The 15,268-nt window shown below is 47.6% G+C and overlaps 1 protein-coding gene across 3 annotated transcripts in view; it reads left to right on the top strand.

Moving 5' to 3' along the window:
• The window catches only part of LOC122558131 (cytosolic carboxypeptidase 2), a 91,719-nt gene that overhangs the window by 59,982 nt on the left and 16,469 nt on the right, over positions 1-15,268 (top strand). For all 3 annotated transcript variants that reach the window (XM_087996826.1, XM_087996827.1, XM_087996825.1), the window contains exons 13-17: positions 1,947-2,048; positions 3,255-3,338; positions 4,552-4,653; positions 5,207-5,270; positions 11,261-11,485. In XM_087996826.1, coding sequence (XP_087852952.1) covers positions 1,947-2,048; positions 3,255-3,338; positions 4,552-4,653; positions 5,207-5,270; positions 11,261-11,485 — 577 coding nt within the window. The remainder of the gene's footprint in view (positions 1-1,946; positions 2,049-3,254; positions 3,339-4,551; positions 4,654-5,206; positions 5,271-11,260; positions 11,486-15,268) is intronic.

The following is a 15,268-nucleotide window of genomic DNA, read 5'->3' as shown; positions in this document are numbered from 1 at the left end:
TGGATAGGAATAATGTGATCAAGGATAGTCAGCATGGTTTTGTGAAGGGCAGGTCGTGTCTCACAAACCTTATTGAATTCTTTGAGAAGGTGACTAAGGAGGTGGACGAGGGGAAAGCAGTAGATGTGGTGTATATGGATTTTAGTAAGGCATTTGATAAGGTTCCCCATGGTAGACTACTGCAAAAAATACGGAGGTATGGCATTGAGGGTGAGTTGGAGGTTTGGATTAGGAGTTGGCTGGCTGGAAGAAGACAGAGGGTAGTAGTTGATGGCAAAGGTTCATCTTGGAGTGCTGTCACTAGCGGTGTTCCGCAAGGATCTGTTTTGGGACCATTGCTGTTTGTCATTTTTATAAATGACCTGGAGGAGGGGTTAGAAGGTTGGGTGAGCAAGTTTGCAGATGATACGAAAGTCGGAGGAGTGGTAGACAGTGAGGAAGGATGTGGCAGGTTACAGCGGGATATTGATAAGCTGCAGAACTGGGCAGAAAGGTGGCAAATGGAGTTCAATGTAGCTAAGTGTGAGGTGATTCATTTTGGTAAGAGTAATAAAAAGATGGGGTACTGGGCTAACGGTCGGATACTTGGTAGTGTGGATGAGCAGAAAGATCTTGGTGTCCATGTGCACAAATCTTTGAAAGTTGCCACCCAGGTAAATAGTGCGGTGAAGAAGGCATATGGCGTACTGGCTTTTATTGGTAGAGGAATTGAGTTCCGGAGTACTGAGGTAATGGTGCAGTTGTATAAGACTCTGGTGCGGCCGCATCTGGAGTATTGTGTGCAGTTTTGGTCCCCATACTATAGGAAGGATGTGGAGGCACTGGAACGGGTGCAGAGGAGGTTTACCAGGATGTTGCCTGGTATGGTAGGAAGATCGTATGAGGAAAGGCTGAGGCACTTGGGGCTGTTTTCATTGGAGAAAAGAAGGTTTAGGGGTGACTTGATAGAGGTGTACAAGATGATTAGGGGTTTAGATAGGGTCGACAGTGAGAATCTTTTTCCACGTATGGAGTCAGCTATTACAAGGGGGCATAGCTTTAAATTAAGGGGGGTAGGTATAGGACAGATGTTAGGGGTAGATTCTTTACTCAGCGAGTCGTGAGTTCATGGAATGCCCTGCCAGTAGCAGTGGTGGACTCTCCCTCTTTATGGGCATTTAAGCGGGCATTGGATAGGCATATGGTGGATAGTGGGCTAGTGTAGGTTAGGTGGGCTTGGATCGGCGCAACATCGAGGGCCAAAGGGCCTGTACTGCGCTGTATTCTTCTATGTTCTATGTTCTATGAGAGAGAGAGAGAGAGCTGTCAGGCCAAAGAATTAGGTAAAAACAATGACTGCAGATGCTGGAAACCAGATTCTGGATCAGTGGTGCTGGAAGAGCACAGCAATTCAGGCAGCATCCGAGGTGCAGTAAAATTGACGTTTCGGGCAAAAGCCCTTCATCAGGAATACAGGCAAAGAGCCTGAAGGGTGGAGAGATAAGCTAGAGGAGGGTGGGGGTGGGGAGAAAGTAGTATAGAGTAAAGAATTCCTCAGTCCAATGTCACTCAAATGGTCATTCCCTGAACACAGCATGAATAGATCCTTGTTTATCCTTTTGGTTTGTCATGAACTAAATGCCAGTGGAATAAAGAATCTCTGCTTCATGACTTTAGGGCCACCCGTGTGTTCACATTACATGTAACTCTTCCTTCTGAATCTTTTCCCTTTGTAAGTCTGAAAATTGTGCAGGGTTATGTGGGGAGGATGGTAGTAGTTGTGATAGTAATAGGAATAGCCCCTGAGTCTGTCTGTGCTGGGATTGGAATGTGTGAACAGGCGCTGACAACAGAGTTGTCAAGCTAATTCGGGTGTCCTGGCACACTGTGGTGTGTTCTCTAACCAGGCCAATCAGCATCTAGAGCACACGGTGACACTGCATCTTGCCTCTGCTTCCTTCACTCAGTCACGGCAGAAAAAGAAACGGCTGAGGACCAGAAAGGAGAGAAACAAACTGCGGCAGTTCCTCAGTGGGCCAGGCCTGCCTGCTCGCATCAAGCATCAGACAGTGAGTGATCATCAACTGGGACAGTGTCAGTGCAGACACCCAGCGTGGGCATAGGGGCCGGGACAGCTCTCAAGCTCTTCACATGGTCATTGGAGCCAGTCAGTGCCAGAGGGCACAGTCCGGGAGGACATGACGGAGGGAGGGAGTGATGTTACACTGGGAATCGAAGATGTCATGGGGAGTGGGTAACATTACATTGGGAAGTGAGTGACTTTACTGGGGGGGGGGGGGGGGGGGAGAGTGAGTGTCATTATGGGAAGGGAGGTGGGTGTTGTTTTGAGGGGAAGTGTGTGGCTGTATAGTGGGGGGGGTGGTGTTGTGAAGAGTGGAGGAAGAACGCCTCATCTTCTGCCTCGGAACACTTCAACCCCAGGGCATCAATGTGGACTTCAACAGTTTCCTCATTTCCCCTTCCCCCACCTTACCCCAGTTCCAAACTTCCAGCTCAGCACTGTCCCCATGACTTGTCCTACCTGTCTTCTTTTCTACCTATCCACTCCACCCTACCCCTACCCCCGTCCCCGACTTATCACCTTCATCCCCCCCCCCCACTCACTTATTGTACTCTATGCTACTTTCTCCCCACCCCCATCCTCCTCTAGCTTATCTCTGACGTGGTCAGTATGTTACAAGAGGAGAGGGTGAGTCTCTCTCTCTCTGTCTCTGTCTCTCTCTCTCTCTCTCGCTCTCTCTCTGTCTCTCTCTCTGTTCCCCATTCCCTCTGTCTCTCACTCCCCACCCTCCTGCTCTGTCCCCCTCCTCCACTCTCCCTGCCTATCCCCCCTCACACTTCCCATCTCACCCCATCCCTCGCACTTCCTCTCTCTCTCCCTCTTCCCTCTCTCCCCTTCTGCCTCTCCCTCCCCCTTGCACTTTCTCATTTTTCCTCATACTGTTCCTTTCACACCTCCCTGACACAACCCCTTCACCCCCCCCCCCCCCACCTCTCCTCCCCTCTCTTTCACCCGCATTCTCACTCCCTTTCTCTTTTTTCACTACCTTCCTCTTTTTTCACTACCTTCCTCTCTCTGGATCTCCCTCTCCCTATTTTTGTTGTCTTTCTCTCCTTCTCTGTCTCCCTGTTTCTGTCTATCTCTCTCACTCTCCATCTCTCTTATCCTCACACTCCATCTCTCTCTATTTTTCTCTCTCTCTCTCTCACACTCGCACTTTGTCCCTTTCTCACTCTTTCTCTCTCCTGCACAGGCTCCATGCGAGGCTAGTTCCAAGCAGAGTAAAACACAGGGAGGCTCCATTCAGAATGAGCAGCCACAGAAGGCAGTCTTGAAGGTAGGTGTTAGTACTGGCTGCAGAAAGAGCTAATGTCTGGATGCTGTGTGCCCTGATCTTGGGTGTCCCCCCTGACTCCACCAGTCGAGTCAATGCGGGTCATTGGCAGAAGGTGAGGGGCTGGGTGAAGCACTGAGGGTGTAGTGTGAGGGAGGGGATGGGGAGTGTGACAGTGGGCTATGTAGGGGCTGGAGGAAGAGAGAACAGTGTCCTCAGCCAGCCCTAGGCTCAGTGGGAGAGTGAATACACTCAACTGTTTCTCACAGAGATGGTGAAGGCGGTGTGGAGAGGATTTGGTAGTTGGTCAGCCTCAGGGGAGCTGAGGCAGACACCTGGGGTCTGGGGCTCTATGGGTCTTGTGGGGTAAGGATGTATCAGGGGTGAAGGCAATGGGCTCCATGGATAAACAACAGAAAGATAACAGTGTGTGAGGATTCAGGGGGCTAAGAGGCTGGTTGGGGAACGGGCTGATGGGGAAGATGACTGAAGGATGGAGGGCATGAGGGAGGTGTGAGGATGGCTGGAGAAGGGGGGAGGAAATGGCAAACACAGGAGAGAGAGGGGAGGCTGAAGGAAAGGAGGACTGAGAGAGGGAAGGAGGGAAGAAGGTCACGAGGACAGGCAGCAAGATGAAAGGAGGGAGGAATGGAGGGAAGGGGGAATTGAGGGAGCTGATGGAGAAAAGACAGGAAATAGGGCGGGAGGGAGGGAGGGCAAGCTCCCTGAGATGTGGGTTGAGGGATAGAAGACAGAAGGGTCAGAGCTGACATGGGAATGAGGGGCAGAGTTCGGGAGGCAAAGCCGCCTCAGAGTCTGGTCTTGGCTGGTTGGCAGGATGGTGGAGCCAGGCAGCTACTGAGCGTCAGCCTGTCGAAGGAGAGGGGCAGGAGACTGGGTGCACTGTGGTCTATTTAACCATCTCTCACTGGGGTAGGGGACAGTGGCTTGTGGCTAATAGGGGGACAGGATGTACTGGGACCAACCTCACAGCATTGCAGTGTACAGAGGAGGAGAGGTGAGAGGGATGAGGTGAGTGACGACTGAGTAACAATGTCTCACCTGACAAAATGAGCAAGTGCTGGCATTGGGAGTTCAGTGTGGAGGATGGACCTCACTGAGGTGAGGGGATAGGGAATTGGGAGTGTCTCCTCACTCTGGGACAGTTTTGCTGACTTGCTGATCCCTGTTTTCCTGTGTTGTTTGCTGTCTCCAGCTCCAGTCTCGATTCCGGGAGCAGATTCCACCAGCACAGCCCTGGATTCCCCATCCCATCAGTACACTGTCTGTCGTCTGTGCTGTCAACAGTAAGAAAAAGGTGACTGCTCCAGGTTACTGCCACTTCACCTGATCTCTCTGTCCTGCTCTCTCAATCAATGTTTATTCCAGACTCTGGTGTCTAATCTATTAGAATCATAGCTAATATGGTGTCTGGATTAGTACTGAGCCATTCTAGAAGCTTCCACAACCATGCGGGTGAATTGACTGACCTGTATTTGTTACGTTTACCTTTAAACCCTCTCGTTTTGAACGAGAATGTAACACTTTGAATTCATAGATGCCAGCAGCCATCCCATTAAAGGGAATATGCAAAATCCGCAGGGTGATCCTGTCCTTTCCAGACTGATGACTTATTAACATTTAAAATACAAGCAACATCATAAAATGTTGATGATTTGGGCATATTTGCATAGGTGTTTGCTTTGTGTGAAGTTTGCACTTTACAGCAGTAATGATAATAGGGTATCTAGCACTGAGTGTTCCATAAAATCCAGAGATTGCAATAGGCACTATATCAATGTAACTCCTTTCCCTGCTGCTGGACGTTATAGCTGCACCTTCCTTTGACACCTCTTTGTCTCCATTTGCAGGCTGCATTGTTTGATGCGGTCAACTATCGTTGGGGGCTGAACTCCACTCCGGGACAGAAATACGGTATGGTTTGTGGGTCATACTTCCTGAAGTAAAGGGGACAACCTCTCATTGAAGTAACTGATTCCTGGGAAAGTGCTGGGATATGAGCTTGCTCCTCACCTCCTGTAGGAATTAAGTACTCATTCAGGGACCACTGGAGGTTAAAGTCATTTTCAACAGCGGTACAGAGTATCAGAACCCAGCACTCCCTGATACACAGCCCCAGGTTAGATACAGAATAAAGCTCTATCTACCCTGTCCCTATCAACCACTCCGAGGACAGGCAGCACAGGGTTGGATACAGTGTAAAGCTCACTCTACTCTTTTTAAACAGAAATTCCTCATGGCAGGGATAGCACAGGGTTCTAATAGAATAGAATCCCGACAGTGTGGAAGCAGGCCATTTGGCCCATCAAGACCGTGGGTGGCACGGTGGCACAGTGGTTAGCGTTGCTGCCTCACAGTGCCAGAGACCAGGGTTCAATTCCAGCCTCGGGTGACTGACTGTGTGGTGTTTGCACGTTCTCCCCGTGTCTGCGTGGGTTTCCTCCGGGTGCTCTGGTTTCTTGCCACAGTCCAAAGATGTGCGTGTCAGGTGAATTGGCCATGCTAAGTGTTAGGTGAAGGGGTAAATGTAGGGTATGGGTGGGTCAGTGTGGAATTGTGGGCCGCAGGGCCTGTTTCCACACTGTAAGTAATGTAAGACCCTCTGAAGAGCATCCCACCCAGACACACTCCACAGTCCTAACCCTGTAACTCTACATTTCCCATGGCTAATCCATCTATCCTGCACATTCTTGGACACAATGAGCAATTTAGCATGGCCAATCCACTAACTGACCCTTGTCAGCTCTTTTCTCTCCTTATAGATGCTGCCAGACCTGCTGAGATTTTCCAGCATTTCCTCTTTTGGTTCCACCTAAATGCACATCTCTTTGGACTGTGGGAGGAAACTGGAGCACCCAGAGGAAACCCACGCAGACTCGGGGAGAATGTGCAAACTCCACACAGACAGTCGTCCGAGGATGGATTCGAACCCGAGTCCCTGACGCTGTGAGGCAGCAGCGCTAACCACTGAGCCACTGTCACCCCAGGAGTTAAGCTTTCATGTTGAGCACCCTTCAATCAATTCTCCTTCTATTTGCAGAAATCAGCAGATATCAGACACAGCTCCTTGTTAGAAAATGGTACTTTTCATCAACCTGCCTGACATGGTATGACAGGAGAGTGTAACGGAGATTTCTCAGGATGGGCTGGAGAGTTTCAAGTATAAAGAGAGATTGGAAAAACTGGGGTGTTTTCTTTGGAGCAGAACAGACTGAGAGGGGATATGATGGAGATTTATAAAATTAGGAGGAGCATAAACAGAAAGAAACTTGTCCCTTTGATGAGGGGATCAATGGCCTGGAGGCCTGGATTTAAGACAAGGGGTAAAGGTTTTAAAGGCAATATGAAGGAAAAACGTTTCACTCAGAGGGAGGTGGATATCAGGAAATCACTGCTTGTAAGGATGGTAGACACAGAAACCCTCATTACACTTAAGAAATATTTAGATGTGCACTTGTGAAACCAAGGCATACAAAGCTATAGGCCAAATGCTGGAAAATAGGATTAGATTAGTCAGCTGGTTGTTTTTGACTAACATGGATATGATGGGTCAAAGGCCCTTTTCTTGTGTTATCGATGATTTTATGACTTCCGAGGCAGGTGGGACTTTCAGAAGATGTTTGAGAAAGTTACCACACGTTGGCTGACTTAATAACATTAGAGTCCAAGGCGTTGGGGGTAAAATCGCAATATCCTCTCAGAGATGACTGGTGATAGTTTAACTTAAGGGTCATCAGGCCTTAGGTAAGGGGAAAGGTTGAAGAGGGTGACCTTAGCCAATGTGAGAATTGAGTCTGTGCTGTTGGCGTCACTCTGCAAACCGGCTGTTCAACCAACCGATTTCATTTTATTTTATTTATTTATTATCACGTGTACCTAAGTACAGTGAAAAGCTTTGTTTACAAGCAGCATAGGCAGATCTTAGTAGGCAAGGACATAAGATTAGAGGGTGAAAAAAAACTTAGAGACATACAGGTTACCTTGCACAGGGCGTGGGCTGGGAAAGATTAACATTAGCAAGATCAGCATTATTTGAAGTTAGAGAGTCTATTCATCAGTCTGATAATGGGTAGGAAGGAGTTGTTCCTGAACCTACTGGTGCGTGTGTTCAAGCTGCTGTATCTTCTGCCTGATGGAAGAGATTGTAGGAGAGCATTACCAGGGTGCGATGGGTCTTTGACGATGTTGGCAGCCTCTCCGTGGCAACGAGCTGTGATTATGGAGTCCATGGTTGGAGGATTCGCTTCCATGATTGTCTGGGCTATGCACACAACCTTCTGTAGTTTCTTACAGTCCTGGGCAGAGCAGTAGCCTTACCAGGCCATTATGCACCCAGACAGGTGGTGCATCTGTAAAGGTTAGTGAGGGTCCTTATGGACATGTTATATTTCCTGAGCCACCTGAGGAAGCAGAGCGTTGTTGTGCCTCCTTGACCGTTGCGTGAGTCCAGGACAGATTGTTGGCTATTGTCACTCCGAGGAACTTGATGCTCTCCGCCCTCTCATCCTCAGCTCCGTTGATGTAGATGGGGGTGTGTTCGCCTCCTTTCTTTCTGAAGTCAATGATCAGTTCTTTCGTTTGATGTTGAGAGGTTGTTCTCATTGCACTACGTGACCAAGCCCCCTCTCTCCTTTCTGCATTCTGACTCGTCATTGTTAGATATCCATCCTACCACTGTGGTGTGATCAGCAAACTTGTCGACAGCATTCATTCGGAATTTGGCAGCACTGTTACGGGTGGACAGGGAGTACAGTAAGTGGCTGAGGTCACATCTTTGGTCACTTCAGTGGTGAGGGTTATCATGGAGGAGGTGCTGTTGTCTATCTTTACTGATTGTGGTCCATGGGACAGAAAGCTATAGATCCCGTTGCAGAGGGCAGAGCCAACGTTAAAGTGTCGGAGTTTCGAGATCAGTCTGGAGGGGGTAATGGTTTTGAAGGCGGAGCTGTATTCGATGAGCAGGAGTCTGACATAGGTGTCCTCGTTGTTCAGATGTTCCAGGGATGAGTGCAGGGTGAGGGAATGGTGTCCACTCTGGACCTGTTACATCGGTAGGCAAATTGTAAGGCTGGGAGACTAGAGTTGATGTGGGCCATGACCAGCCTCTTGAAGCACTTCATGATTATTCAGGTCAGAGCCACTGGATGGTAGTCATTAAGGCACATTGCATGTGCTTCCTTAGGTACTGAGGTGATGGTGGTCTTCTTGGAGCAGGGGAGTCTTCGGCTTGTAGGAGGGAGAGGTTGAATACCTCAGCCAGTTGGTCCACACAGGATCTAAGTGCTCAGTTGTGGACTCTATCCGGGCCTGTTGCTTTCCTTGGGTTGCCTCCTAGGAAGACCAAGCTGATGTCTGCAGCAGTGACATTGGGCACAGGTGCATCCAGGGCAGGTGACACCATGCCACTGGCATTCTGCTCAAACTGAGCATAGAAAGCATTGAGCGCATCAGGGAGGAATGTGTCTTTGTCCACTATCTTTCTCTGCTTCATGTTGTATCCCGTAATGTTGCTTAGGCCTTGCCACAGATGGCAGAATTCGGTTAGGTTGGTTTGGGCCTCTGAAGTGGTCTGGTACTGCTTCTTGGCATTTCTGATGTCTTTACGAAGGTCATATCTGGAAATCTTATATAGGTCTGTGTCATCCGACTTAAACCCTGCATATCTGGTCTTCAGTAGAGAGTGGATTTCATGGTTTGTCCAAGGTTTACAGTTGGGGAACACTCGGATTGACTTCTTTGGTGCACAGTCTTCCACGCGTTTGCTAATGAAGGTGGTGGCGTACTCATCGAGGTTTTCCGCTGAGTACTTGAATACGGTCCAGTCCACTGATTCCAACAATCCCAGAGATGGTCTTGCGTACCAGCATTGCACTTCTTTTTGTGAAAGGCCCTTCCATTTCGGCTTCTGCCTGTAAGCTGGGAGGAGGAACACAGTGCTGTGATCTGCTTTTTCGACTTGTGGGTGGGGGATGGAATGGTGGCTGTGTAGCAGTGATCCAGGATGTTTGGTCAGGACAGGAGAAGTGTTGCTGGTGCTTTTGCAGCACCCTGTTGAGGTTAGCTTGGTTGAAGTTGCTGGCTACAATGAATAGGCCCTTGGGGAACTTGGTCTCTAGAGTGTTTGTGATGGTGTAAATTTTGTCCAGGGCACTCTTCACATCTACATGGGTTGGTATGTAGACTACTGTCAGGATAACGGAGGTAAACCCGCGCAGCAGATAGTAGGGACGGTCACTGTACGGTATTTTAGGTCTGGGGAGCAATGGATAGCCAGGATCACTACGTCCGAGCACCAAGAGGCGTTGGCCAGGAAGCATATCCCACTGATCTTCGCTTTACCCGAGGACGCCATGCGGGTGTATGGAGAACCCGTTAGCTTGTAGGATGCAGTCAGGAATGACAGGTGAGTCAAGTCTCCATGAAGCAGAGCACACAACAATCCCTCAGTTCCTACTCAGTCTTGAATTGAGCTGTTTGATTAGATTAGATTAGATTCCCTACAGTGTGGAAGCAGGCCCTTCGGCCCAACCAGTCCACACCGACCCTCCGAAGAGTAACCCACCCAGACTCATTTCCCCCTGACTAATGCACCTAACTCTACGGGCAATTTAGCATGGCCAATTCACCTGACCTGCACATCTTTGTGACTGTGGGAGGAAACCGGAGCACCCGGAGGAAGCCCACACAGACACGGGGAGAATGTGCAAACTCCACACAGACAGTCACCCGAGGTTGGAATTGAACCTGGGAGTCTGGTGCTGTGAGGCAGCAGTGCTAACCACTAGGCCACCGTGCCACCCAATTTGCGTAGATTGAGAATGGACTAACTAATAAAAGACAGAGAGTTGGGATTAGGGGGCATTTTCAGAACGGTTTCTTGTAACTAGTGAGGTGCCACAAGGCCCCACCCCCTCAGTGCTCGGGCCAGTCTGCTTTCCAGTATACGTGTGATTGACTTGGATGAGGAGAGTGAATGTAGTATTGCCAAGTTTGCGGATGGCACAGAAATAACTGGGAATGAAATGGAGATACAAAGGATGAAGACAGGTTGTGTTAGTGGACCAATATTTAATAAAAAGAATATAACGTGGGGAAATGTGAGGTTATACACTTTGGCAGGAAGCATAGAGGAACTGAATGTTACTTAAGTGAAGAAATCGTGCGGAAAGTTGCAGAACAGTGGGATTTGGGAGTCCTCATGCACAAATCTCAAAAAAAATCTAGCATCCAAATTCAGAGGTCAATAGGGAAGGCAAAAGGAATGGTGGCCTTTATTTCAAAGGGAATATAAATGTAGGGAGGTTTTGCCAAAACTATACAGGGCACTAGTCAGACCACAGCTAGAATACTGTGAACAATTTTGGGTCCCTAAAGATTTACTGGCATTGGAGGCAGTCCAGAGGAGGTTCAGTAGAGCAGTTGGAGGGACTGTCTTATGAGGAGAGGTTGAGTAAGTTGGGCCTATACTCATTGAAATGTAGGAGAATGAGAGGCGACTTTATTCAAACATCAAGATGCTTTCTCTTGTGGGAGAGTCAAGGACCACAGGGAATAATCTCAGAATAAAGGGTTACATGTTTAGGACAGAGATGAAGAGAAAGCTTATTCTCTGAGGGTTGTGAATCTGTGAACGATTTTACCACAGAGGGATGCTGAGGGTGAGTATTAAGTGTATTCAAGGCTAGGAGGGACAGATTTTTAATCAGTAAGGGAATCAAGAATTATGTGGAAAACAATTACGTGGAAAGTGGAGTTGAGGATTATTAGATCAGCCATGATCTCATTGAATGGTGGAGCAGGCTGGATGGGCTGCTCTTATATCTTATGTGACATAAAATGTAGATACATAGTCAGTTCTCTACCAGGCCACAGGGTAACTGTGTCTCTGTCTCTCTCGATCTCAGACCAGTTCACATGGGACACTGACTGCACTGACTGTCGATTGGCCACCAGGAGCCCTCAGAGGCGAACTTCGTTCACACGCCACGTCCTCCCAGTCAGCATCGTAGACCGACAGCAACCTCAGGAACCCACACCCCCTATCAAACAGCACCCAGCTCCTTTTGATGACAAGCTGGAGTGCAGAGATACGTTGGCCCAGAGCCTGACCCCATACAGCTGGAAGTTAGGTGAGGCGGTGCTTTGTTTAACAGCTAATGCCGGGGACAGTTATAATGTTGAACAGGTAAAGGTGTACATGGTCAAGGCGTTTGACTAACTGGGTAGGGAGTCTGCTCATAATGCGCTGTCTAATGTCCTCTTTGCTGGAAAGGTGTTCATGGAGTTGGCCTAATTGTGCCTCCAGCAGCAGAAGTCTCACCCAGGGCAAAACACAGCTGAAAGATGGTGGTGAGGTTGGGCTGGTTTATTTGAGAAACTAAGGCTGAAGAAGATCGTGACACAAAGTTTTGGAACTCCAGAGGCTGTGTTTACGGAAGGGTGGATATTGCATTCAAGCGAAACAGTCAGCTGTCACAGAGAGGGACTGACTAAGGAGCAGAAATTTGACCATTGAGCTCACTGAGCCTGCTCTGCCATTCAATCATGGCTGATAGGTTTCTCAGCCCCAGTCACCCGCTTTCTCCCCGTAATCTGTCATCCCCTTGACAATCAAGAACCTACTTATCTCTGCCTTAAATATACTCAATGAGCTGGCCTCCACAGCCTTCTGTGGCAGTGAATTCCATAAATTCACCACTCTCTGGCTGAAGATGCTTTTCCTCATTTCTATTCTAAAGGGTCTTCCCTTTACTCTGAGGCTGTGCCCTCAGGTCCTAGTCTCTCCTGCTAATTAAAACATCTTCCCAATGTCGATTCTGTCCAGGCTGTTCAATGTTCTGAAAGTTTCAATCAGATCCCCCCTTTTCCTTCTAAATTCCATTGAGTATAGACCCAGAGACCTCAAACATTCCTCATATGTTAAGCCTTTCACCCCTGGGATCATTCTCACGAACCTCCTCTGGACCCGCTCCAGGGCCAGTACACCTTTCCTGAGGGATAGGGCCCAAAATGACTCTCAGCTTATAGAATCACTAACATTACAGACGTTAATTATTTGGCTAAAAGTGAATCAAAGCCCAGAATGTGTATTTGATGGATGTGGAGAGAGATGTTATCGAGAGCACTGTCTCTAGAGCGGTACTCTGTCAGAGAACGAGAGAAGCAGCCCATAGGAGTAATCGGACAGAAGATGATATTTGACATACACTGTGGAAATAAAGGTCAGAGATTCACAATGTAGCCTGATCATTGATAAGCTGCTAAAGTGTTTCCTGTTGTAGAAACCTTGAACTCTCATTCCCTTCAACGAAATGAGAGTGAGCCGAGTGAGTGAATCCAGTAACAGTGTTCCAATAAAAACTGAAAGAACAATGGATGCTGGAAATCAAATAAAAAACAGAAATTGTTGGAAAAGCTCAACAGGTCTGGCATCATCTATGGAGAGAAATCAGAGTTAAAGTTTCGGGTCCAGCAACGCTTCTTCCGAATGGGGTACAGTATTCCAGTGTAAAGTGCAGATAGTTTCGGTTTCAATCTGACGACACATACTGTTACTTTGAACCTTGCTAAAGTATATTCTAGGTGACAAGCTCAACAGTAATTTTATGGCTCTCTCTATAGCACAGGCTAGACAATACTGTGTTCTGCTTACCTTATGAATTAGTGTTTAAACACATTCATAGAATCATAGAGTTAGAGAGAAGTACAGCACAGAAACAGATCCTTTTGTCCAACACGTCCATGCCGACTAATATCCCAACCTAATCTAGTCCCATTTGCCAGCACTTGACCCATATCTCTCTAAACCCTCCCTATTCATATACCCATCCAGATCCCTTTTAAATGTTGAAATTGTACCAGCCTCCACCACTTCCTCTAGCAGCCCATTGCACACACGTACCACCCTCTGCGTGAAAAAGTTGCCCCTTAGGTCACTTTTATATCTTTCCCCTCTCACCCTGAACCTATGCCCTCTAGTTCTGGACTTCCCCCACACCAGAGAAGAGACTTTGTCTATTTATCCTATCCATACCCCTCATGATTTTGTAAACCTCTATAAGGTCACCCCTCAGCCTCCGATGCTCCAGGGAAAACAGCCCCAGCTTATTCAACCTCTCCCTATAGCTCAAATCCTCCAACCCTGGCAACATCCTTGTAAATCTTTTCTGAACCCTTTCATGTCTTACAACATCTTTCCGATAGGAAGGAGACCAGAATTGCATGCAATATCGAAAAGTGGCCTAACCAATGTCCTGTGCAGCCACAACATGATCTCCCAACTCCTGCACTCAATACTCTAATGAATAAAGGAAAGCATACCAAACGCCTTCTTCACTATCCTATCTGCCTGCGACTCCACTTTCAAGGAACTATAAACCTACACTCCAAGGTCTCTTTCTTCAGCAACACTCCCTAGGACCTTACGATTAAGTGTATAAGTCCTGCTCTGATTTGCTTTTCCAAAATGCAGCATCTCGCATTTACCTAAATTAAATTCCATCTGTCACTCCTCAGCCCATTGGCCCATCTGATCACAATCCCATTGTAATCTGAGGTAACCTTCTTCGCTGTCCACTACACCTCCAAATTTGGTGTCATCTTCAAACTTACTAACTATACCTCACATTGAAATCATTGATATAAATGACGAAAAGTAGAGGACCCAGCACCAATCTTTGTGGTCACAGACCTCCAGTCTGAAAAGCAACCCTCCACCCACCCTCTATCTTCTACCTTCGAGCCAGTTCTGTATCCAAATTGCTTTTTCTCCCTGTATTCCATGAGATCTAACCTTGCTAATCAGTTTCCCATGGGGAACATTGTCAAATACCTTAGTAGTCTATATAGATCACGTTTACCACTCTGCCCTCCTCAATCCACTTTGTTACTTCTTCAAAAGACTCAATCAAGTTTGTGAGACATGATCGTCCACGCACAAAGCCATGTTGACTATCCCGAATCAGTCCCTGCCTTTCCAAATGCATCTAAATCCTGTCCCTCAGGACTCCCTCCGACAACTTGCCCACCACCAATGTCAGGCTCACTGGTCTATAATTCCCTGGCTTTTCCTTACCACCTTTCTTAAACAGTGGCACCACGTTAGCCAACCTCTAGTCTTCCGGCACCTCACCTGTGACTATCAATGATACAAATATCTCAGTAAGAGGCCCAGCAATCACTTCTCTATCTTTCCATAGAGTTCTAGGGTACACCTGATCAGGTCCTGGGGATTTATCCACTTTTATGCATTTCAAGACATCCAGCACACCCTCCTCTGTAATATGGACACTTTCCAAGATGTCACCATCTATTTCCCTACATTCTATATCTTCCATGTCCTTCTCCACAGTAAACACTGATGCAAAATACTCGTTTAGTATCTCCCCCATCTCCTGTGGTTCCTTGCTGATTTTTGAGGGACCCTATTCTCTCCCTAGTTACCCTTTGTCCTTAATATATTTGTAAAATCCCTCTGAATTCTTCTTAACCCTATTTGCCAAAGCCAACTCATGTTCCCTTTTTGCCCTCTCCAAATCTCTCTTAAGTATACTCCTACTGCCTTTACACTATTCTAAGGATTCACTTGATCTCTCCTGTCTATACCTGACATATGCTTCCTTCTTTTTCTTAACCAAAACCTCAATTTCTTTAGTCATCCAGCATTCCCTATACCTATCAGCCTTTCCTTTCACCCTAAGAGGAATATACTTTCTCTGGACTCTCGTTATCTCATTTCTGAAGGCTTCCCATTTTCCAGCCGTTCCTTTACCTGCAAGCATCTGTTCCCAATCAACTTTTGAAAATTCTTGCTGAAAATGTGTTGCTGGAAAAGCGCAGCAGGTCAGGCAGCATCCAAGGAGCAGGAGAATCGACGTTTCGGACATGACCCCAGTCCCTCCTCCCTACCTTTT

This window comes from Chiloscyllium plagiosum, unplaced genomic scaffold (genome assembly GCF_037043375.1).
Source record: "Chiloscyllium plagiosum isolate Xiang-an unplaced genomic scaffold, Cpla_swu_hap1 HiC_scaffold_18, whole genome shotgun sequence".
Classification (NCBI taxonomy): Eukaryota; Metazoa; Chordata; class Chondrichthyes; order Orectolobiformes; family Hemiscylliidae; genus Chiloscyllium; species Chiloscyllium plagiosum.
This window is presented reverse-complemented; position numbering and strand designations above follow the sequence as displayed.